Source organism: Egretta garzetta, unplaced genomic scaffold (assembly GCF_000687185.1).
Source record: "Egretta garzetta isolate BGI_Z169 unplaced genomic scaffold, ASM68718v1 scaffold170, whole genome shotgun sequence".
Lineage (NCBI taxonomy): Eukaryota > Metazoa > Chordata > Aves > Pelecaniformes > Ardeidae > Egretta > Egretta garzetta.
This window is the reverse complement of record NW_009258380.1, coordinates 1389523-1414401: the sequence shown is the minus strand read 5'-3', so window position 1 is coordinate 1414401 and position 24879 is coordinate 1389523. Positions and strand designations below refer to the sequence as shown.

The 24879-nt window shown below is 40.3% G+C and overlaps 1 protein-coding gene across 1 annotated transcript; it reads left to right on the top strand.

Moving 5' to 3' along the window:
• The first annotated feature begins 7055 nt into the window (after positions 1–7055).
• DCLK3 (doublecortin like kinase 3) lies at positions 7056–20326 on the top strand. The gene is made up of 4 exons (XM_009640970.2): positions 7056–8936; positions 17860–17992; positions 18921–19088; positions 19951–20326. Exons 1-4 carry the CDS (start codon positions 7341–7343, stop codon positions 20145–20147), a joined length of 2094 nt encoding a protein of 697 aa, XP_009639265.1. The 5' UTR covers positions 7056–7340; the 3' UTR covers positions 20148–20326.
• Positions 20327–24879: the final 4553 nt, after the last annotated feature.

Genomic DNA, 24879 nt, shown 5'->3' with positions numbered 1-24879 from the left:
ATTAATTACACTATCAGATGCTGCTTTTTTCCCCCCAGGGTCTCTGGCTCCATCAGTGCATATGGTGGACAAAGCTTACCTAATGAGCATCTACTTACTGTTTACCCTGGCTGTTGTGCCTTTCACTGCATGCTTTTTGAACCCTGCTGTTAAAGCAGGCTTATTAACTTGTGGGCTTTCTGTCATGGTTATTGCTACAGCAACAAACGTGGATTAGCATCTCTGTGACACCTGTAAAGAGAGGGCATGAAATGCGTTTGGTGGGAGTCAAGGTGCAAAATATAAAGTCAAAAGAACTTTAATTTGGGGATGAATGCAACTTGGGATGCCCAGGTCCTGAATTTTGTTGTGACTTAGCATTTTCTATGTCTCGTGTTATGTTACCTTGTGTCTGAAGTACCTCTTCCAGTATATTCTCTTGCAGCTGTGAGCCCTGAACAGGTTTGCGGATCAGGTCTCAGGATATTGTTTTGGCCACCAGAATGTAATCCTCTCTGAGAGATCTAGATTAAGTTGATTGCTTTGAAACTATGGAATTGTTTGAGAGAAAATCCAGTTTTTTATGGCTGCACTGCCTTATGCAAGGAAACTATCCTTCTTCCTGCATTCTTTCACTACACACTTTTCAGCTCTTCTAATTACAGACAATCTGTGGACAACAGATTTTTTTTTTTATGGCACAGTCCTGATTTCAGTTGATCTGCAAAAGAAGATCCACTGTACCCTGGACTAGACATAGGAAAAAGCACTTCTAAACTATGTTGTGTGCAAGGAGGAGGTGAATTCGAATATGCTCACAACTTTAACTTAGTCCTGTCTTAATGATGACCTTGGTAATGTTCTCTTATTGTAGTCACCTGTTTGTGTGCATGTAGTTTTTCCTGGTCTTTAGAAAAAAAAAAAATCAAGGTGAACTAAAGTGGTAAGTGACAATAAAAGCAGGTAGACATCCTTTATGAAGAACTGCAAAGGAGCAGACCATGTGAAGATAGTTCTGTTGCTCGCTTCCAATCCTGTTCCTTTGCCTAAATTCAGCATCCAACCTGACTTGCTGATCTGCGCTTATTCTCACATACCCTCACATTTTACTGCTTCCCTATTACAGTCTCCATCTGCTTCCACTGTGTCAGCAAAGTTCATAGAAACTCCTGTCAGCCAGTATCAAAGGTCATAGGAATTGCTGTCAGTGTCTAACTATGGCTCTGTTTGCTCCATTCATCCAGTCTGTTTCAGTCCCTCTTATAACTTCTTTTCTCTTATCCTCCCAGTCCAATTTTTCACTAGGTCTCCTTTTTCAATTTCAGTGTCTGGCCCTGCTACATGCTGGCTGGCTTCTGGATGGTAATACCAGAAAGGCAATGCCCCTTCCAGTTCCCTCTCCTATTCCTTCCTCTCCTTCCTATTCCTCTCCTCTTCCTTCCCTGCATGTTCCAGCTCCCTCTCCCAGCTCCTACTGCATTGTGTCTCTCCTTGGCATTTCCCCAATCTTCTTTCATTTTTAATCTCTTTGCCATACCCTTTTTTATAAGAAATTTCTAATCCTGTCTTTTTTTCTGGGCCAATTTGTCTTCCATAACACATAGGAGGACAGAGTGACACCCCCCATCCCCCCGCCCCGCTTCTCCCTAGTCCTGTTTGTCGTCTCTGTACACGTTTCTCTATAGTCTTAGTTTCCTTTGGTAGCCAAATCCAGTAGTGTTTCCAACGGTAGGGCTGTAAATAAAGCCCATGTAAAATTTACTTGCTGTAAAAGGATGCCTGTGATCATATTTTGTTTCCGTGTAACTAATTTAGTACATTGGGACTTGTCATACTACTACTTCAGTCTTGGGCACTAACAGCGTGCACTAGCCCTGAAAGTTGCAACATTTAATAATTTACAGCAAGAAGAGAAGATTAAGGTGCCGTACTTCTAGAGGACTCAGATTGCATCCTGGAGCCCTCTGCTGATGCGCACTGGTAACCTGTGTGAACTACATACTTGGCTGCTCTGAGTTAAAGGCTAGAGACATTCTTCACCCTCAAGTGAAGGATACTTGTTGATACTTTGGCATGAATTAAGTGGTTTGGGTTCCAGTTAAGATTAATTTTTTTCCTTATGGTCTTTGTTTTGCATGCCCTCAGCGGGAATTGCTGGGGCATAAGGAAAAACCAGACATTTTTAGTGCTGTTCTTTCCCTTCCCATTTGAAACAATATTTTGTTTATGCTATATTGGGACCAGCGTATCAAAATGACTCCCAGATACACAATTTCTGTTATGTGCAAGTTCACTTGCGTGAAGAATGCTGCTAATGTTTTGGGGAGTTTTCACGGTTGCTTTTGTAGGTGGAGGCTTTCATATTGATCCAAGGCCCTCTAAAGAAGTTGCATGGCTTAAATAACACCATCTTATTCACAGAAAGCAATGCCAAGACTAGATCCTATTTCAGTGTTGCCTTCTGTTTTAAATTGTGTTGTAATTCTCCTTGTAAAAATTTAATTCCGCTGCAACCTGTGACTTGACAGCAGAATTAGCTGCTGGGTAAACCATTCAGTTAATTACTGAAGGAGCAGTACAAGCAGGAGAGCCAAGAAAGAATGCAAGATGAGTGGAAATATTTTAATTAATGAACAAAAACTTACAGCCTAGTCAAGGGAAGGGATAAATTTTGAAGGACAAATGGCAGCAATACATTTTTAATTGCAAGAATAGGTGACCTCTGGCAAACCCTGTTACTCTGCTGTTGCTGGGCAATTCCTTAAGACGTAGATTGGTTGAAGCTCTGTATACACACCTTATTCAGAGCTTAAGTCTTCTGAATGCATTTTATTTTACTCCAGGTCCAGAGTATGAGCCAAAGCCCTACAAGGCAAAGCCTTCTAAAGGAATGTTTGTGGTTTCCCCCCTATGTCTTTGCCCCACTCAGTGGGATTAGCTGTGACTATCACAAATGTGGTGAATTGGCTTTTAAAAATGAACCACAGAAGCTGTCCAAAGAAGTGCAGTGAAGCTGGTGAAGGGTCTAGGGCACAGATCTTATGAGGAGTGGCTGAGGGAACTGGGGTTGTTCAGCCTGGCGAAAAGAAGGCTGTGGGGAGACCTTATCACCCTCTACAACCACCTGAAAGGAGGTTGTAGCGAGGTGGGTGTCAGTCTCTTATCCCAAGTAACAAGCGATAAGACAAGAGGAAATGGCCTAAAGTTGTGCCAGGGGATGTTTAGATTGGATACTAGGAAAATTTTCTTCACCAAAAGGTTTGTCAAGCATTGGAATGGGCTGCCCAGGGAAGCGGTGGAGCCCCCATCCCTGGAGGTATTTAAAAGACGGGCAGATGAGGTGCTTAGGGACACGGTTCAGTGATGGACTTGGCAGTGTTAGGTTAATGGTTAGACTCGATGGTCTTAAAGGTCTTTTCCAACCTAAACAATTATAGGATTCTACAAGCTGTCCTCCCTGCAGCAATCATTTTCTCTCCGGGTAGCACTTGTGCTTTGGTCAGTAGGTGCTAAACTTCTTGTTCCTGCTACCTGTTTGAGCCCCCAAATCCCTGTTTGTCCCATCCTCCCTGCTTCTCTAGAGATTTGGTGTGATCGCTTACCCTACAAGACTATCATGTCTTCAATATCTGGAGCTCTCTATCACCTTGCAAGTCCCAGTTTTCTTTTCTCTGTGCCCAGGTGTGCAGCTTAGGTGGCACGCATGGTGCCCATGGCCAGCCGTGCTGCCTTACCCCTGCCCTTCCGCAGCAACAGTCCTCAGCAGCCTCCTCCATCCCATGCTGCTCCCCTACAGTTTTCTGCCTTCTCAGTCTTTTGCATCATCCTATATATTGATACTTGGTGATACACAAGCATATGTACATAGAAGTATATATGGATAAAAATAGATAGATGCATGCATGCATCCATCCGTATTAACATTTATAAGAAAGATGTATATTTGATAACCATTAGCTCTCAGTAAGACAGCAAAAGAAAAGCCACATTTTATTCTCTGTTGTATAACTTGCCAGTACTCAGACTCATTGAAGTGTGTTTCTGATCCCACCTCCTTCTTCCTCCCTCTCCCACGTGTATATAAATATGGAAACAAGATTTTGAAGCAGTATGAATTGTAGCTATAGGATTTGTGTGTGTGTGTGACCTTTGAAGGCTTTCTAGAAATGCTTGTTTCTGCTTTAAGTGTGTGCACTTCCCTGACAGATTGAGGCTTGCTTAATGTGTATCAGTTAAAATAAATATAGCATAACTAGAAAATAACAGAAATTATGACTGACATAGCTGTAACAGGCATTTGAAATTGACTTTTTTATTTACTGTGATATATGGATTAGGCCTTGTGGCCACCACTTTGACAAAATTTGACTCTTCTCCTTTTCTCAGTGAACTTTAGGAGATTCCTCTATGCATCGATTGAAGCATTCATGTAATGTCTTTCTTCATCTTAGGAAAAATTGCAATATTATTCTTATTCCTAAAATGATTATATATTAACTTGTGGCTTGTGTCAAACTGGTTTTGGCTAGGAATTAAGCCAGTTTAAAAAGCACAAAAATATACTCCTGTATTGTTCTTAATAATTACATAAAGCTGCTCTTACTGCATTATTTATAGAATTAAAAATAAACCTGGTTTCTGTTTAAAGCTTAGCTGATTTAGCGATGAAAGGAAACATAATTGATGTTTAGATAATTGAAACAATCAACAGTGCAGCCAGGCACTTAAAATGAATGGTTTATAGAAAGGTGTGATAATAGCAGCATAGCTGGGAGAAACATAATCTGTGGGAAAAGTCATTATTAGTACAACATTGTTTTTATGTTGTAGCAAGATTATAAGTGGTAAAAATGTCACATGCTGTTCCCATAAGCAAGGTAATGCTTTGATGACAGTGGGTACGCAAGAAGCTGGAAATGTTGATTAAATTCAGAGCTTCGACAGTTCCTGGTAACCAACATGTTCTGGGGTTGATTCAGATTTCAGAGAACTATTATTACATCTGTTTGGTGTGGTGTGGGTTTTTTTTTTTTTTTTTTTCCTTCCCCCTCCCCATTCACAGTAGGCTTTATCAGAATAAATGTCATGTATGTAATGAATGTAAATATCTGATTGCTGAAAAATTACTAGCAATATGTAGTCATCTTTTGATAACAAGAGATCAAGCAGAATGAAGACAGAAATAACTTGTGCAACCACCAAGTATTAGTCACACGTAGCTTTTATATAATGCTTACGTCTTCAATCAACATGCTGGCAGCTGGGCTTCTTTGTAATAATTATTTGGAGAAGAAGTATCTATCTCATTTGGCAGAGGAAGAAAATGAAGCCAAGAGTTAAGGGATGTGCTGGGGGGGCACACAGCATTTAGCTGGTGAGAGTGTTACAACTAAGAAGTGTCCATCATTGTGCACTGAACGAAGCCATCAGCAGAGTGGAGGTCTGTAGCCGTGTCTCCTCGTGAGCTTTGCCCACTCAACCCCTGGCCTTTTGGATCCACTATTTCTGAGGCAAAACAAGTGAATGCTGCAGTACTTCTCAGAGTTTTCCCTTTTGTTTGTTATTGTAGATGAGGAGGCGTGTTTCCTCTTCACTCTATTATGCCTTGTTGAAAAGGACAAATAAAAACACATAGCTTGAAATACTGAAAATGGCTTTTCAGCAGTTGAAACCCAAAATTTAGTAGGTTTAAGCTTGCCAGAACTCTTGAATATGCCTCTGTTAACCCTAGCACCAAGAAGAACACTCATATGCAGATTTTCCTTTGTGGATTTGCCCACTGCACTGTGACTATGTAATGTATGAAAATGGGTGGGATTTTCTGGGAGATAAGCCATTTGTCTATGGGAATTTCCTTGTAATGGTTCAGTAATCATTCTGGCTGCTTTCTTTTGGCTTGATCCTGTTAGTTCATATGTATTGAATGTTTGTTTCCAAATGAACCGCAAGACTATTAAATGGAGTTGAAAACACTCTGTGATCTCATTCTGAAAGTTTATTTCTTGAGACTGAAAAGAATTGCATTGTAATCAAGTTTTAATCTTAATAAATACAAGAATTCAGAGTACTTTACGGGGACGTTTTTATTCTTAGCTTATTGTTGTGTTTATAGACAGTGAATTATGTTATAGCTTGGCTTGTCCATAACCATGCATTATGTTTTCAGTTCTTCTTTTTCAGAATTACCTGTAACAAATGGTGCTGTTTTCTTTGGTTGGTATTCTAAAATGAAATATTGGAAGAAAAACTGTTAATGTCCCTAGAGGATATTCAGGACTTTGTGTGATTTTACATAATTTTTAGAATAAAAGAGTCAAACCAGAATATTGGAAAACTGGGACTCCAATAATCAAACAAAACTAAGATGGCCTTTCTTTAAGGGAAAAAAAAAAATTACATTACTATTAAATGTACTATAAAATTGCTGTAAAATTATAGCCAAAGTAATAGTTTTTTATAAAAAAGAATCTCGTATACTTAATTTGTTATAGAAATATAGAAACTAAATGAACGGTGCAGGGAAAGTGAAAAGAAGATAATTTTTTATAAGAATATAAGGATGCACACACAGAGCCATCTAGTAGCAATTTTAAACCAGAAGTAATTAGTTTCTTTTACCTCATGCAATGTGACCGTGGAACTTGTTGCCACAGGGTTTTTGCCAAAATTGTAATTGGGTTCAGAAAGTAATTGAGTTCATGGCAGGTAGATTCATAAGAGGATGCTAAACTATCTGGATGCAATCCTGGCACAGGTAACCCTACTTTTTTTGAGGACTTCTGGAAGACAGGAGGATTTAGGAGAAGGATCTATTTGTTTCCAATGCTATTATTTTTTAAATAACATTTCTCTGTCACAAGGTGCATTTACATTTTCTCACAAAGTTGAAAATGTTTATAGTTGCATGTATGTGGAGTTCCTTCTTAGTGGCGGTTACAGTTCTTGATAAGCATTGAATGCATGTACCCTTACTCTCTGAGGTCACGTGAACTGATATGTAGAAAACTATTATGCAGAAAGATCTGATGATATAAAATGAATAATATGCCTATTCTTTCTTTGCTTTAGGACGCCGAGGCTTGCTTGACCATTCATCACACAATGCAAGCTCAAAAGTAAAAGAGAGGAAACTACATGGGACTTGTCCTCCTGTTGGTCGTGGAAACTATGGAAAACCATGTTTGAGTGAAAGCAGTCATAGATCTCCATTTTTTAATCCCCATAACGGTTTTCACACGATACATTCAGAGCACAGTCCTGTGAAGCCAAGGATTATTACAGTAGTGAAACCTGGTGGACGTACACTCAGAAGGATAACCTTGCTTCTCAACAGGAGATCAGTTCAGACCTTTGAACAGCTGATGGCTGACATTTCAGAAGCTCTGGGATTTCCACGCTGGAAGAATGACCGTGTGAGAAAGCTTTACAATCTGAGAGGCAGAGAAATCCGAAGCGTTTCTGACTTCTTCAGGGAAGGTGATGCATTCATAGCTATGGGGAGAGAGCCCCTCACTTTGAAGAACCTGGAAGTGGTATTACAAGAACTTTATCCTGAAAATCCTTATGCTGCCAGTGCTGCCATTCAGCAGAATGAGGAGCAGTCCCAAAAACTGAAGAGCAGGCTGTATGACAAGGCTTCGAAAATGGACAGTGGCTTTGATGAGACAGAAATTACCAAGAACTGCAGCGATGGCATGTCTCCCAAACTGGTAGCTGGACATGAAGGAAAAAGTCAAGCCAAGACTAAGCAAGAAGAAAAGATGAGAACCAAAAAAAAGTGGACTAGAGAGAGCTGGGGTGGTGAGCAAGGAGTGAAGCCTTCTAGAAAAACCCGAGAAAGCGAGAGGTACCTTAACCATGAGAGGAGTCCTGAGGAGGGATTAGAAGAGAGTTCAGAGGAAGTGGTGAGGTGTGAGAAGTGTGAACAGGAAAGGCAGGCCAGACAAAAGTTACAAAGGGAGAGGCGGGCTGAGGCCTCATTTGAGAACAGAGACCTAAACACAGGCGCATGTCAGAGGTACCATGTAGAAAGAAACGCAAAAATCAGGCATTGCCGAAAATCTTCAGAAACTTGTCTGGAAGGCGAGGAAGTTGGTTGGAAAGATAATGGCTGTAGAAGGATGTGGAAGCCCCTGCATAAGAATGTTAGTGAGGGGCTGGAGAAGCAAAAAAGGAGCATTGAGAAGGAAAGGGATGTGGAGAAACAAGAAAACCATGGGAAGGAAGTAGTAAAAATCAAGAAGAGTGCTGTAGAAGGGCTGCAGCTAACTCATGAAGTGAAGGAAGAGAATGGAAGTAGCTGCATAATGAACCAAAGTGGTTGGCTAAAGAAAGACACTCTGAGGGATGCTGAGAAACTATCTAAAACACATAGGGAGGGCAGAGAGGGACAAAGGGCTAAAGAGGAGGGTGCCAGAAGAGAGGGGAATATCGCGCATAGAGAGAGTGACATGACACGACGAGAAAAAACAGGGGAGCGCAGAGTGAATAAAGAAGAAAACAAGGTTCAGGGATTGGAAAATGCAAGCCGGAGGCATGCCATTAAAAATAGAACTGATGTGGAAAAACAGTACGAGATTGGCAGAACTATTGGGGATGGGAACTTTGCAGTGGTGAAGGAATGTCGCCACTGTGACTCCAATCAGATCTATGCCATGAAAATTGTTGATAAATCCAAGCTGAAGGGGAAAGAGGACATGATGGAAAGTGAAATTCTGATCATTAGGAGTCTATCTCATCCTAACATAGTAAGCTTAATTGAAGTTTATGAGACAGAAGCTGAGATCTACCTAATCCTGGAGTATGTCCCAGGAGGGGACTTATTTGATGCAATCATAGAAAGTGTGAAGTTCACAGAGCATGATGCTGCTGTCATGATCACTGACCTGTGTGAAGCACTGGTTTATATTCACAGCAAGAACATTGTCCACAGGGACCTCAAGCCAGAGAATCTTTTGGTAAGTATTGGCAAACACATTGCATGTGTGCAGGAGTTGAATTTATTTTTCTTTTAATTATGGATCTTTGAATATTTTTAAGCAAATACTGTGCTGAGATAATGTGGCAGGATTGTTTGGAAAAATAGGTACAATTCTGAAGTGGAACTACCTTTACAGTTTACTTTATGTAAAATTGCTCTGCATTGCAGATAGCAGTGCTTTCAGATAGAAATTCAAATAAAAATGACCTGGCTTTTCAGGGGTAGTGAGCATTTGTATTTTTCTGGAAATCAGGCCTGCTACTTAGCATCTGACTTCTAGGTATGCAAGGATGAATTTTTTTTTGCACAAAGCATGCACTGAATCATAAGACACCTTCCTTGCAGACCAAAAATTATTAAAATTGCTAATTTAGCTTATTTATTTTGTGCACTTTTTGTCCACTGCAGTCACACACCCTGCAGACCACTGTGCTAGTCCTCTACCATAGTGATTTCTCTCTTGTGACAATTTATTTTCTTAGAAGCAGAAGTACTATGCAGTTGATTGAAATAATCTGACAGTAAAATGTGAGTGTTTTGGTGAAATACAGCACTAAAGTCAGCTCAAATACTATCTTCATGCCAAAGAGAAAAGTTCTTTTTTCCCATCACATTTCTGAGGCTACATTCTTTGCATCCAGCACTGAAGTCAATAGTTACTCACATGTGTGAATATGCATAGCAATGTTTGTGGTATTGACATTTGACAAGACACCCATTGTAGAAGAGTAACAGTAAGCAACTCTCCCTTGCTAATCATGTGTTACACTCTCGTATTAGGATTCCAAATTTCCCTGGTGGCTAGATACCAAATATTTGCCAGTCTCTAAGAAATCAGATTTGATCTGCTGGTGGAAGATCATAGTTAGACAGAAAAAAAGTTAAGAGATGATTTAGTCCTATGTGCCATTCAGTTCTTTAAGGGAATTAATTCTGGGAAAAAAATCAGTGTGCATTTCTAGACAAAAGCAGCAGGGTAACCTGTAGGACATGCAGAGGTCGAACAAGACTTGACCTGTAAGGTTTGCTCCCAAACCTTTTGACTAACCAATAGCATCTATACTAGGTCCTGCTATGCATCCTGCTTAATCTCACAAAAATCTTCGGTATGCGGTCTGAGTGTAAATAAAAGACGGTGAGTGCAAGTGGCTGTTTTGCAGGAAGCAAATGTATCCGGGCCCTGCCTTCTTGCCTCATTTTGCCATTAGAACAAAACCTCATTTAAGAACTGCAGGGCTTTCTTCCAGAAGCTGTTTCTCCATTATGAACCAGGCTCTGCTTCTTCCTGTTTGCTGAAAATAAGCTAGTACACGTGAAACACCTGAGACCAGATGCTTCATTTCCCTCTATAATATGTAATCATTGCAGTGATGCAGGTAAGCAAAGAGGCATGGTACAGGTCTGTTCTGGTTGTTTTCACATTTAGTTCACAGCACTGCAAAGCAGAGCTTGCTGGGCACTGGCAACATTTTGTAGCACTGAAATAATCACATTGCCCATTCTTACAGAAAATATTTTTCAATGACAGACTGGCCCCCAACCTGTAGGTATTTTGTCATATGATAACAGTGTTACCCAAACAGTACGTAAAAGAAAATTGTACTTGTTCCAGTTTCACCGTGCTGCTAATTGGCCTTGAACACCTGCATTAATACCATTTCCATAAAGCATCCTTTTGAAAGGTTAGTCTGTTCAACAAGCCACGTGAGTTTATAAGCTCTTGATAGCATTGGGTAGCTCACGTGCTATCTAATAAGCATCCCCATAAACACAGGACATTTGAGCAAGTTTCTGGCTTTTCTGACTTTTTAATGTGCTGCCTCTGGCTCTTCAGAGTGACTGGAGCAGTAAAAGGAAGAGCAGAGCAGGAAGGAGAGCTGCCACTAACCTTAACTTCAGCTGAACAATAACAAACAGTATCGAAGCAAATTTCATGGGTTCATCTGCTGTTGGTGGGCCAGGGGCTAGGGGCAGCCTTCTGGAGAGGAAGCACAGTGCTGGAAGTGCTGGCATCCTGCAGGGATGCCCTTGGTTGTGGGATACCTCTTGCTTCAGATTCCTACACTGCAGGTGTTTAAGTCTGAACTAATCTCCCCAGACTTTCTTCATACACAGAGGACAGAAATAAGTACGTACTTTTAGATTGTCTACTTGTTTGTCCTGCTTTGGCATCTTCTTATGGTCAGGTGAATCCTGTTCTTTCTTGTCAGCTGCTTTTTCATACTTTCTAACCCTTTCCAGCAAATGGGAAATGGAAGAGAAAAGATCCTTAGTCTGTTTTACTAGGGAAATGTGTTTCTCTACTGTAAACCTGCTTTGTGTGAGAATCTAACCCTACTCCTAGTGGCTTTTGAACCTACTTTCCATCAGAACTGACAGAGAAGCAGCAAACTGGGGAGAAAATGTTTCCATAAATTTAATGAAAATAAGCAGCTGGGTAAAGAAGGGAAACCGTTTCTGTCCCTACAGAGGAAAAGGTGAAAATACACTTTGATGTCTAGTGAATTGCAAAATTATTGACACAAGAGAGAGTTGGAAACGTGGTTTAATTACTAGTTCACTGCACTACTGTTCCTCTCGTGGAACCGACCGCTAGTTATAAACTTCTGTAACAGTCCACCATCCTTTTTTGTTTCCCCCCTCTCTTTTTCACTCCTGTGTCTGCCCACAATGATCAGACTCCTTGCGGCATAGCTGTGAGGCAGAAGGGTGGTGACTTGCGCTACAAAAACAAAATCTGTTTGACAGCTGGCATGAAGACAGCTGCTCTGACTCCCTCCCATCTGCTAACAGAATCACCTCATTTAGGACTAGGTGTTCAGCAAGGAAACCTTTGCTACCAAGGATGAGCAATTTGGTGGTTTTGGTCCCACGAAAGAAGCCAGTCACTTCTTTAATGCTGCCTGGAGGAGCAGAATTTGCTGGCAAGGTTTTTTAGCTAAGGGACTGTTTAATTCTACAGGTGCTGTCATTTCTTGACTTGTGGGTGAGAAATTAATTTCAAAGTGTAGTGATGTTTTTCCAGGTTATAGCTGTAAAAGACCCAAAGCCACATCCTTGCCCCCTTTCGTGTGTGTGTGTATTTGTGATTGTAAACTCATTTTCTCGTACACTTCCCAAAATGCTAATGTGGTAATTGTTTAAGTCAGCTTTATAAATTATGTAATTGTTATGGCTTTTTATGCATTTGAGTTTTTTTCCTTTTTCCCCCTCTTTTTCTTTCTCTCAAGTTTTCATAGATGTATGAGAACTTCAAGTATAGCCTTTCTGTCCTTTAACTTTGCTTTTGTGATACTATTTACATATATACAAAGCACTGTCAGAGGTTTCTGAGTGCATTTGAGTTACAATCCTGTTTAACCAGTTACCTGTCAAGCGCTTTAAGTATGATAAAGGGAAATTTCTGTAAGATTTTTCACAGGGATTCTTCTAGCTAGCTAGCAGCAAGGGATGTCTGAAACTCAACTGTGTAAGTGATGCTTTTTCTTTAGCTCTATTTCTAATATACAAAATGTCCCATGGGCTAGCTTGCTTTCATGATGTCTGTATGAAGAATCCATGCTACCGTATATATGTGCATACAGAGAAATAGTAATGCTGTAAATCATTAAACACCCTGATGGATTTCAGAAGGTAGTTATGAAAACAAACAAGATCATGAAGAGCTGGGAGTCACTGACAGACAGGAGAAAAGGAAAAGATCAATTTATCCCTTCTTTGAAGACGACCTTGGTTTTGTAGTAGTGTATTATAAGCTGGGTGTATGGCTGGGTTAGCTAGAAATCCTCAGACAATATTCTAATATCCTGCTATGGCATCTGCATTTGAATAGTGAGCAACCCTGACTGCCTTTAGTCCAAGGCTACCCCATACTGGCTTCCCTTGCAGTTGAAGGGCACAAGTAGTTGTATGGCCTAAACTGGCTGTCTATAGAGTGTGTACCGAATACTGGTCTCCCTTACCTCAATTAAATCTATAGGCAGGTAAGACAAGGCAGCACTTTTAAATGGACTTTTGGAACCATTCTTTGTTAGTCTTGAATGCAGAAACAGTAATAGCTCTCTTTTAGGTGTCACGGTAAGGCTAATATGTTCATCTAATGTTACCATTATTGCTTTGTTCTTACCATTCCACAGAGTACATACTGTAGATGCCAGAGGCAAGATTTCTCTTGAGCAGGTTGTACCTTTCTGTGATACTGCTATGACTAAGTAGGCTGGCCTCAGGAAGGAATAAAAGCAACCTGAGACGCTTTTGTTTTTACAGTGGAGCGTATTTGCACGCTTAAGGTGATGCCAGATGACGGAAAGGTGACTGGAGAGTACAGAGTTGGGGATAAAGGGAATGCTCACTCTGCCCAAGCTGACTTTGCGTTGTTCTGAGCACAGTGTTAGTGAAGATGCTGGGGAGTTCTGGGCTGAGGTTTGTTAGGTGTGCTGACAGATTACATGCTGTCTTTGAAATGATTGTCACAAAGCTGTGAAAATGTACCCGTGGTGGTGCATGCTGTTCCCACCTGTTGGGTTCTTAAGTAAAATGAAAGCTCAGTGGTTTTGGCCTAGAACAGATGGTGGTGCAGTGTTGCCACCTTGTGCTGTGATGAGAAAAATGTACCCGTGGTGGTGCATGCTGTTCCCACCTGTTGGGTTCTTAAGTAAAATGAAAGCTCAGTGGTTTTGGCCTAGAACAGATGGTGGTGCAGTGTTGCCACCTTGTGCTGTGATGAGAGATTAGGCATCTGGCACCCTGATAAAAGAAAAAAGTACAACAGTGTATTTTAGAAAGCAAGACTTTTCCTGTTGATTTTGGGATTGGGATTAAGACCGGTGTGTTCTCCACCCTACCCACTCCCCTGCTGGTTTCTAAAAATGTATATAAATATTTCAGTATTATTTGTCTTAGTACAATAGCATGCAGGGTATTAGTTGAAATTCCACATGCCATAATTTTCTTACATAATTTTAAAAGCTTTTTTATACAATAGAAAAATATATTCATGCTCACATTTTCATAGCACGTACAAAAGTGAGCATTTCAGTTGCGAGTTTTTGTAGCATTCTACCACTGTTACCCCTATTGTTAGAATATAAACCCTGTGGGTAGATGCTGCACTAGTAAGTAGCAGTTACCTTTGTAATTTATTTTTGATTTTTGTCAGCAGTTGTGTCTGCAGTGCATCATGGCAAAAAATCCTCATGAAGCTGACTGATGTAATAGAGAAAATGGCTATGACATTTTAGCTTTCTCCTGCAGAACTTTTGACTGATTGGTTGTAGTAAACTTTTTTTGCAGTTTCATAACGAAAAATATTTTTTCTTAGAAAGACAGAAAAAAACCCCAAATGCTTTGCTTAATTAAAACTAGAAGAGTGCTTATTTTTTTTTATAAAGAAGATAGAAAGGGATTAGTAGGCTATAATGTATTATTTTGTATGTAATATTTTTTCTTAAAAAAAACACAAAACCTTTTTGCTTAATCAAAATTGGACAAGTGCTTGCAGTTTCAAAGATGATAAATGGGGATTAGTCAACTGTAATGTAGGAGAACAAATTTTGTCCCATCTGTGCCCTTAGTTGTCTTGTAATCTTGATTTTTTGGCTTTCTTAAGCACTGTCTGATGGCAAAGTATGAGGTATTGAAGTAATGGAATATACCTGTTGCATTATACTCCAGTTTGTCCATTCAAAACCAGAGTCCAGATTTCCTTGGCTTTCTTGTAGACATTTTAGCTGCTAATCTGTTCCCCATAGTTCCAGAGAAAGACCGTTTTTCATTTAAAGCAAATTCATGACATTTTTTACCTCTTAAAGAATATTTGAATATCAGTCACCAGTATTGTGTTTAATTACACTGCTACATTCTTCATGACTTGGCCTTTAAATATAGAATCGTAGAATGGTTTGGGTTGGAAGGGACCTTTAAAGGTCATCTAGTCCAACCCCCCCTGCAATAAGCAGGGACTTCTTCAACTAGGTCAGGCTGTTCAGAGCCCCCTCCAACCTGACCTTGAATGTTTCCAGGGATGGGGCATCTACCACCTCTCTGGGCAACCTGTTCCAGTATTTGTTTCACCACCCTCATCATAAAAAAATTTCTTCCTTATATCTAGTCTGAATCTACCTTCTTTTAGTTTAAAACCATTAATTACCCCTTGTCCTATCGCTACAGGCCCTACTAAAAAGCCTGTCCCCATCTGTCACATATGAATTTGTTAATCCTGCTGACTATGTTAATTTGTCACGAATGAGCATCTTTACACAATTTGATTTAGTAGCAGTTTAGAATGTATTTGTGCCTTTATGGCAAATCACAGGATTTGATTGTGATATTTTAGCAGCACTCAATCATCGGTTGATTAACCAAGTGATTCAACACAATTAATCAAAACAGTGACTTAGTTACAGATTCGAAGATGGCAAAGTTCACTCTATTACTGCATGGAAGAAGTATATAAAGGAAATTAAGTTACACTCGAGTTAGAATGATTCACAGAGGGGTCATGGATGCAGAGGATAAGGACGACCCTCCCATTGAGTCACAAGGTTCAGAATAGACCCCCTTGCTTTCTAAACTCTGTCTCAGAGAGGAGTCTAGGTGTGGCTAGGTCCAATCTTGGTCTTGGCCAACGGTTTATATTTAAGGATAATATGTGTCTAGCAGCAGTCTAAGGTTTGTTCACAGTTTTAAGGTGGACCACAAGATTTTTAGCAGCACTTGATCATTGCCTAAATTAATGTTCACAGAGTTAGTAATTAAATCACACACCTACAGATTACTTAAATTGATTCGCACATGCACACACACACAAACATGACTATATCCATACTATTTTTATATATATATAGCATGACTATATCCATATTTTTTATATTTATGTATACACATATATATAAAAGGGTATACCCACTAAAAATTTCCCTGTGAAATACTCACATTGAATGTCATAGCATTTATCAGCGGGTGAGGGTTGAACCTCAAGGAGTGAAAGGTTTCGTCCCAGGCTCCACTGTTGGTCTTTGGTGATGGACCTCATTAAGAGTTTGGTAGCTCTGAGAGGTTTCCCACTCAGAGGGAGGTGCTGGTCACAGCCTGCTGTGGTCCAGGAGAGTTCAGAGGGCTTTAGTAATTTGTGAACTGTCATCCTGACCGCAATCCAGCTGGAGACAGTACCGCTTTGCTTGAGTTGTGACCATGGTACCGCTCAGCTTGGTTGCGACTCGGGTGAGACATTCTTCAAGGCTGTTGGGGAATAACTGATTGTTCCTTGTTCTGTCCCCTGCCTTGACCAGTCAGCCAATGTTTCTAGTACAGGCAGTGCCTCTCCTGCCTCAGCAGGAGCTGCTGGTACAATTAGGGGACGCTTAACTGACCAACTCTCTACACAAAGGCCATGGTCTGGCAGGAATTCCTGATATAAAGTGGTCAAAGAGAGAAAAAGTTTGAGGGGGAAGGGAATGCTGCACCACCACACCATCTTGTAAGTACTTTAAGTACTGAAAGGCTGCAATGAGGTCTCCCCAGAGCCTATTCTTCTCCAGGCTGAACAACCTCAACCCTCTCAGCCTGTCATCATAGGAGAGGTGTTTCAGCCCTTGGATCATTTTTGTGGCCTCCTCCGGACCCGCTCCAACAGGTCCGTGTCTTTCCTGTGCTGGGGGCTCCAGAGCTGGACGCAAGGCTCCAGGTGGGGTCTCAGCAGAGCAGAGGGGCAGAGTCACCTCCCTCAACCTGCTGGCCATGCTTCTTTTTAGGCAGCCCAGGATGCAATTGGCTTTCTGGGCTAGAAGCGCACGTTGCCAGCTCATGCAACCAGTTTTTCATCCACCAGTATCCCCAAGTCCTTCTCTGCAGGCCTGCTCTCAATCCCTTCATCCCCTGGCCTGTATTGATGCTGAGGATTGCCCTGACCCAGGTGCAGGATCTTGCACTTGGCCTTGTTGAACTTCATGAGGTTCACATGGGCCCACTTCTCAAACTTACCCAGTTCCCTCTGAATGGCATCCTGTCCCTCAGGTGTGTCAACTGCACTTCTCATCTTGATGTCATCTGCAAACTTGCTGAGGGTGCACTCGATCCCACCGTCTATATCATTGACATATTTTGTTTCTTAAAATAATGATTCATTAACTGCATTACAAATTAATGCTAAAGACCCATGCATACAAAATTAGAATGGGAAGAAGTGTTTTGATTACTTTCCAGGTGGATGTAGGAGATGGGAACTGCTGAAAAAGACCCATTTAGGAAGACATTCTGCATGGTGTCATTTCTCCAACTCTTACTATCTGATCACTGTGACTCATTTATTTTCAAGGCAGCAGGTAGAGTAGCAGAGTAATTTGCAAAGAAAGTAAAGGTTTTATTTGTTCATTTTGGGGGCTTAAATTGATTCGCACATGCACACACACACAAACATGACTATATGAGACTATATGACCGGTGTGGTGGAGATATGCTTTTCAAGTGACACTGTAAAGTCAGTAGCTTACCTGGGAATATTGCATTTAAGCATAAAGACGCCCACAGCATTCTTCTTTCTTTTCCCGGGGGAAAAGAAGAGTTTACTTTCCCATGAGGAAATAATAATATTTAATTGACTCTTGGTTATTTTTTGTCTTCCTCCTTTTCATTTCTTGGCAATTACAATGTGACAGAGTTCATAGAGCAAAGTTTTCTTTTTCCATTATTGCTTGTCTTGTAAGCACATGCACCCTCTTAGTATATGGGGGGAAAAAACACTTTCTGAATACTGTTTATCAAAATATTATTTCCATTTCATGTTGCTTACTTGAAGACACTACTATTAGAATGTCTTCCTGTTTGTTATTAACTACTTTGTTTATCTTCTGCAGTCTTAGAATGCATGTGGACTAAATACATGTTATTTTCATTGAGTATAGGTTCAGCATAATGCCGATAAATCTACTACACTGAAACTAGCAGATTTTGGCCTTGCGAAGCAGGTTACGAAGCCCATATTTACTGTCTGTGGAACACCAACGTATGTTGCCCCTGAAATACTTGCTGAGAAGGGTGAGTGTATATATTTATAATCTGTCATAAATCGTACAATTACTCTGATTTTTCTAATCATGGAAATATTCCAGAATGTTTCAACCTACTGCAGGGTCTTCACAGGGTAAGGAGGTTGGCTAGCAGTATAATCTGTGAAAGGAAGGGAAACATTTTAGCTTTTGACAAACATAAGCATGACATTGGTCATGTTTGCATTATTCATGTCTATGGTAATATTACACTGATTTCCAAGCAAACAAGCCATAAAATATCATAGATGGTAATTGCTGAAGTGGGGAAATGAGCCAAAGTTCATGTTGCAACCTGACGGTAGTCAGCCCCAATTCATGACTGTAACCCAAACAACTTTCCAAGGTCCCTAATGATGCAAAAACATTGTTAACGTGTATGTAAAACTTATGTAACAAGCCAAAACTTGTTTTGCATCAGAAGAAATTTTGGAGATTTCATATCCAAAAAGATTCAGACCTGAAAAGGAATCAGTTCTGTTGATGACTCAAGCAAAGCTATTTCTGGTTTTTGTTCTGCGGAGCTGGGTTGCACATCTCCAGTTCTATCCAATTTCAGTGGAAACTTGGCACTCTCTTAGTGCTTTTTTGAAGGGAATCTGAGGAGGATTATTTTAGAAATATATGCTGTGTTTTCTGAATTAGTCTCCAATTGACACTGGCCTTGTGAGACAGTGTTTGTGAAACATGTTGAAGAAGAGAGGGACTTTGTGGGAGCTGTAGTTATGAACAGGCAGAGCAGCTCAGCTTATAAGCGTGGTGTACCAGCCACTTATTCTTATGCTGACCTCATCTTTTTGAGAAACTGAGCAGAGCTTCTATGTTTCTTGGACAATAGAATGAAAAAGAAACAGTTCCCTACCAGTTGTGAATTTTCTTTCTAAAATTGGACTTTTGGTCTGTCTTTTCTTCCTTAGGCTACGGGCTCGAAGTGGATATGTGGGCAGCTGGTGTGATCCTTTACATTCTGCTCTGCGGTTTCCCCCCTTTTCGCAGTCAGGAACGTGATCAGGAAGAGCTATTCCAGATCATACAGCTGGGCCACTACGAGTTCCTCTCCCCATACTGGGACAATATTTCTGCGGGTAAGGTTCAGCATGTATAGCAGACCTGAGAAGTGACAGACTTCTTCCCTGGAGTGGGAAGAACTCCCTTTTGTTCAGGACAGTGAGCAAAATGAACTTAGGGGTGTCCTGTAGGTCTCTTTTTTGTGTGATTCTGTGTTTGCTTTAAATTTGAATTTAGTCCTCTGGTAGTATCGATGGCTGTGAATCTGAATATTAGCTCTGATTGGTTTAATGAATTGTTCCTTTTCTAAGGCAAGAGCAAGGATTTTCCTCACCTTGCTTATATGAATTACCTCCGTAGAAAAAGGTACCAAAATAATCTCCAGCGTTATGTTGGATTGTAAAGATGTACACAAAAAACTCAAAAGCTGAGAGTGAAATCCTTGCTCTGCAGAGCACAATGTGGAGTTTCTGTTGAGAACAATGGGGTCTGCACGTAGTTGTTTTTTCCTTCTCGCAGGCTAGTACAGTCTCTTGGTCACTCTTCAAAATCAGAAACCCTAAAACCTCTCTCTCCCTATACAGTCTTTTAAAGAACATGCTCAACAGTATTCTATGACTTTTATGTTCCCTGGGGGATGAGATATGCAATGCTAATTCCTGTGAATCCAAACACCTAGCCTGATGCCTTCAGCATGCTTTCAAGATTAAATTCCCTTCACTTTCTCCTCTCTTTCTGAAGGGGAGAATGATATCAGTAAAAGATACGCTGGAGATTTAATACCTCATGTCACTAGTTCTGAATCCAGTAGTTAGACTATCTCCTGGGGATAGTCACAAAAATCATTATAGTAAAATTAATTAGGAAAAAAAAGAAGGACATTTTGTCAGCATCATCACATCACTTTTCCCCTCTCTCCTTTTCTTTCTTTCATAATAGCAGCAAAAGACCTCATAACCAGGCTGTTGATAGTGGATCCCCAGAAGCGCTACACAGCACGACAAGTACTTCAGCACCCTTGGATCAGAACAGCTGGAAAAACTAACAGCAGAAACTTGCAGAGGGAAGTGACAATAAATATTGAGCGTCATTTCCGGGCCCAGCGCCGAAAGGAAGTTGCAGATGAGGACACATGAGATCTCTTCGAGCTCTTTTAGTCTTCTTTTTATTGATTAACAAATTATGTATGTTTTCTTTTCTAAATGAATTGGGCCTTTAGTGTATAGCTGTTGCTGGCCATTACCATGCCTTTTTTTTTTTTTTTTGATTCTGAGATTCTAAAGAAGAACAGAGATCAAATTCCCATACACTTCCCTCTGATGTTACTTAGGGAGTCTCTCTGTTGACAGCAGTGGGGACTAGGTATTTCCTGGAGAGTATCTATTATTTTTCTTTAAATACTGATTTGAGCTTTTACATTACAAAATGTATCTTTTAGGTGACAAATGTTTGCTTCTGTGGCTGACACTAGTGATGACTGAAAAATGCTTTCTCTTGTCTCTTTTTGTGTGGTACCTTCCAGGAGGTTTGTGTTTATGATGTTTTGTGTTTATAATGTTTTCAAAATAGCTGTGTGCATACACATGCTGCACTAATTCTCTAAACTGTCTTTTCACCAATTCTTGCTAGCAATGGAGGAAGTGAAGGAATAAAAAAAAGCAAATATATTCTTTAGCTGTAGGATATGTTAAATAAGCAGCAAGATACTATTTATTAAGTTGTGAGGGAAGAAAAATCCTTATAGACTAAATCAGATACTTTATGATATCTCCCTTGGCAACATCTTTCATTGGATGTTCTCATGGACAGGGCACTAGACTGTCAGTGTTTCTGTTAAACTATGGTACTGCTATGTAGTATGGTAGTTTCATTTGTTTGAGAAGAAGTGGGAAGATATTATGGCTGATACCTTTTCAGACTGTAATAATAACTTCCAAAGTGGTTTACTTCCTACTCTGGGAAGTAGGAAGTTAAGCAATTCTAAGGGAACTTTGTTTTCTTTTCCCAAAGGTTTATTTATGTAATGATAACCCAAGCGTTTTTTCATACTGATTTTTTTCTTAGGAGCTACCCATGTGCATCCATGACTCTTCCATGCTGACGGAGAAGAGAAATCTGGGAAGCTGCTTTTGTGACTTAAGTTAACCCTTACCTTCATGGTTCCCCTTTCATCAATGCACTTCACAGCTGAATTGCTTTTATACACTTTTTCAGTGTAGTTTAGCAGTTGTTTGGGTTTTTTTTTCCTTGTTGCCTTCCCTGGAGACTCTTTCTCCTTGCTTCCATGAGAATGGGCAATGGAATGAAATTACACTAAAATTCAGCTCAGGGGGAAAAAAGACAGCTTGTTGGCTATGGAAAGGCCTCCCAGGGGAAGTGTTCTTTATAATTTGATTGGGTGCAGTTTTAAAGAAATCCTGGTGGGAAAAATACAGTCCTGAGAAGGGCTGTGACCTAGAACAGCTTTTGAATCTCAGAATTTTTGGTGAACTAATCAAATCCAAAAAGCAAAATCCCAAAGTTGTCTGTTTCATAATGCTTTGTCCATGCGTTCCATGTACTAGCAAATAATATTGACGTTAAAATATCAGTGGTATTAGCATTGACTTCGTAGCTTGTAGAAATGAATGAGGGTATTTTACAATCGTGGTGCTGCTGCGCTGCCTATGTATTTCGTAATGAGAAATGTCAGAAGCATTTCAGAATCAGTAGTACATTTTCATAACTATATGAACCAGAATATTATTTTTGGTGAGTGCTAATATTTTGTGTGAACTTTCTGAATTACCAAAAAGTGTGGGGTACTGTCATCATGTTTGTTTCAACTTGTGACAGTTTTGCTGCAAGAATGATGTATGAAAGTAGAGACAATTTGGCTCTTAAAGGAGAATTGCACTTTCAGTTGAACTGGCTTGTTTTTAATACATATTGGAATAAGACTTGCTGTGGAGTTTAAGAATTTGTGAAACAAACCAGTCAAATCTTTACTGTATGCTCAAATAGTATGTATATGATATGTCATACCTCTGCTTTAGAGGCCCTGAGTCAGGCAGACTTTCCCTTTTCCCAAAACCAAGAATGGATTTAAGTGCTTTCCTGAGTTAAGGCTATGTGTAACCTCATATTCTAAATGCATTACATGGTCTTTTAGAACTAGTAATAGCTTCTCCTCTGTTAGTTTAAGTCTATTTTGGATAGGAAGCTGTGGAGAAATAGCTTCTGTCTTGCAATATTATATATTGTAATTATCTTATTTTTAATATAATCGCTTAGGAATAAAGTTTGAAGTGACAGAAAAAGAATACTTTATCAGCAATGAATCTGACAGTTTGGAGACTGTGTTGTGAGTTGCCTTTTTCACTTTTAAGAACCTGTCTACAGCCTTATTCATAGTGCAGAAGATAGAGAATTTGCTTGTAATGAATATAAAAGTAATTATTTTTTCAAAGATTTTGTTTTTCTCTCAAGTTCTCTGGTTCCCAGACAGACTAAATGTGGACTGTGCTGTGTGCTGTCACTGCATTGCATCTGTAAGTACAGACACTGCTGTGGCCACGCTGAGGGACTGGTTTGTTGGTGTGGCTAATAGACGTGTGGCATTAGGCCCTTCTTCTTCAGGTTGGAGGCTGGAAAAGCTTCCAGGTGCTTCTCAGGGGTTTTGCCTCTTTCTTTCTCTCTACCCTACTTAGATATTCCTTCTTTTCTCCCATTGCTGCCAGTGTTCTTGCTCTGCCTCTGTGCTGCTCTGAGGAGTCCAGCTCCCCAGCTGTCATGGTTTTGCTTGAAGCAATGATAACACATATGATTTTTGTGAGCTCAGCCTCAAGCATTGCTTGCTGATGTTGAAAGTTAGTAGGATTAGAGAGGACTCGGACAATAAAACAGTGAAAATCCCTTATTGGTCTCAAAGATCTCCAGTATCAACTCATCTCCTACTGCCTTTTCTCAAGCTTCTATCTTCCCACTGCATGAGGCTCCAGCGCAGACCTGATCTATATGCCCTGTAAGACAATTTCTAATACATGAACCGAATTCACACTCTAAGGGTGAGGATTTTTGCTGTTCTGTACTTCCTTTCCTGAGATTTTTCTAATGATTAGATGTTCTGGAGTAATCTTCCCCTTATGCTTGCAATTCTTCATTGGTTCCTTTGTCTACAGGAAGTCTGAGAAAGCTAAAAGCTGGGGAGGATTAAAGTCTCGCAGAGAGCAAGTTCTCACTGATTCCGTAGGAAGAAGAAATACCCCTCCTTGCCCTTTGTTAAATCTGTGGGATTTAGACTCTCATATGGCCTTACACTCCACTGAAAGTAAAACTAGTTAGTGTCCCTAGCTCTTTAGATACTAGCAATGAAGAAAGTCAGAATGTACCACTGAGAAAACCCCCCCCCCCCCCCCCAAAAGCTAAGTGCAAAGTATGAATTCATATTGCAGACCTCAATAAAAAAAATCCACTTACAGGGGATTTGCTACGTCTAAAGCAACAGAAGGGAAGAACCTGTTTGTTTCCTGACAGCTTTCACAAATCAGCTGAGTAGGAATCCTTTTGTGCCCCTTAAAGGTGTTGGTTCATTCCTGTCTCACAACCAGAGATCCCAACCGAGTTCTAGTTATTCCAGGGTTATTTCATTACTATATGGTATTGATTATTCCAAAATTTTTGTCTCCTTAGAAACCAGAGACCCTGAATCCCTATTATCTCTAGCCATAGGCTTGGCTATTCTCTAGTTGGTTGCAGTTTTTAAGCACACTCTCATATTTTCATGCCCTAGCTGTAAGACTTCTCAGACTTTTGAGGCACTGAGATCCAAACATATAGGACTGGGTCATCAATATTTCACTTCCTAGTGACATGCACACTCCATAAGTCAGAGTTGCTTTTTTTTTTTAATTAGTGGGTCAGCACTTAAAATCACAGTCAATGCTTTCAACTACAGTAGTGGCAAAAGTGGTCACTGCAGGATAGTTGGGGTCTGTGTAAGGATCTGCCACTCCCAGAGATCAGCCGAAGAGTCCTATGAAGCATTGTGAGCATCCTTGAGAGCCAATGTTACTAGCTTTGAGCATCATAAACTTTCCTTGACTGTGTTGGGAGTTTCTGAATATTAAGTCCAGGCTTTTAGTGACTGCCTGTGACTGCCAAACTAAGTAGTAACTCTCTCCAATTTGACACTTCCACTGACTAAAGATAAGGTGGTACCTGGATGTCCCCCTCCATTTCCCCACTGAGGTCGACTTCTACACTTTCACGTACTCTATTAACATTTCAATGATCCTAGACCTCACCTACCTATTTTCTGTCACCTATCATCTGCCTACCATCACCTACCTGTCTTCTCCCCTCAGGTAACTCATTACTGAAAGATGATGAAATTTTCACATATTAATGTTTTTCCTCAGGGCATGCTGGCCGTGTATGAAAGAATTATCAGAAATGGGAAATAGGAATGAGGCCAGTGCAGGACATAAGCAAAATTTTTTGAAAGTATTTAGGCATCTGAAAGTGTGCAAAAGATACCAGCGCTTCACATTGCATAGCGCTTAACTGCCTTAAAATGAACAATGAGAATTTGGTCCCTGTCTGTACCTTAGTCACCTAATATTTAAAAATGCCCAAGAGGCAGAAGCTTAGCAGTACAGCTGTTTCCTCTGAGACACAGGCACTCTAATTTCTCTTACTCAGGGACTCTTCTTCTTCAGCTAAGATTTGTTTAGCTACTCTCTGGATTAGCTGAACTCAGAAACCATTACATCTGCCATCTCAGTATACTGTTCTGACTGATATGATGGGTGCATCTGCTGTACCTCAGTTATTACAATTTTTGGCTGTAGGGTAGAAGAGGGGTAGTGGAAAGTTATCCTCTGAGCT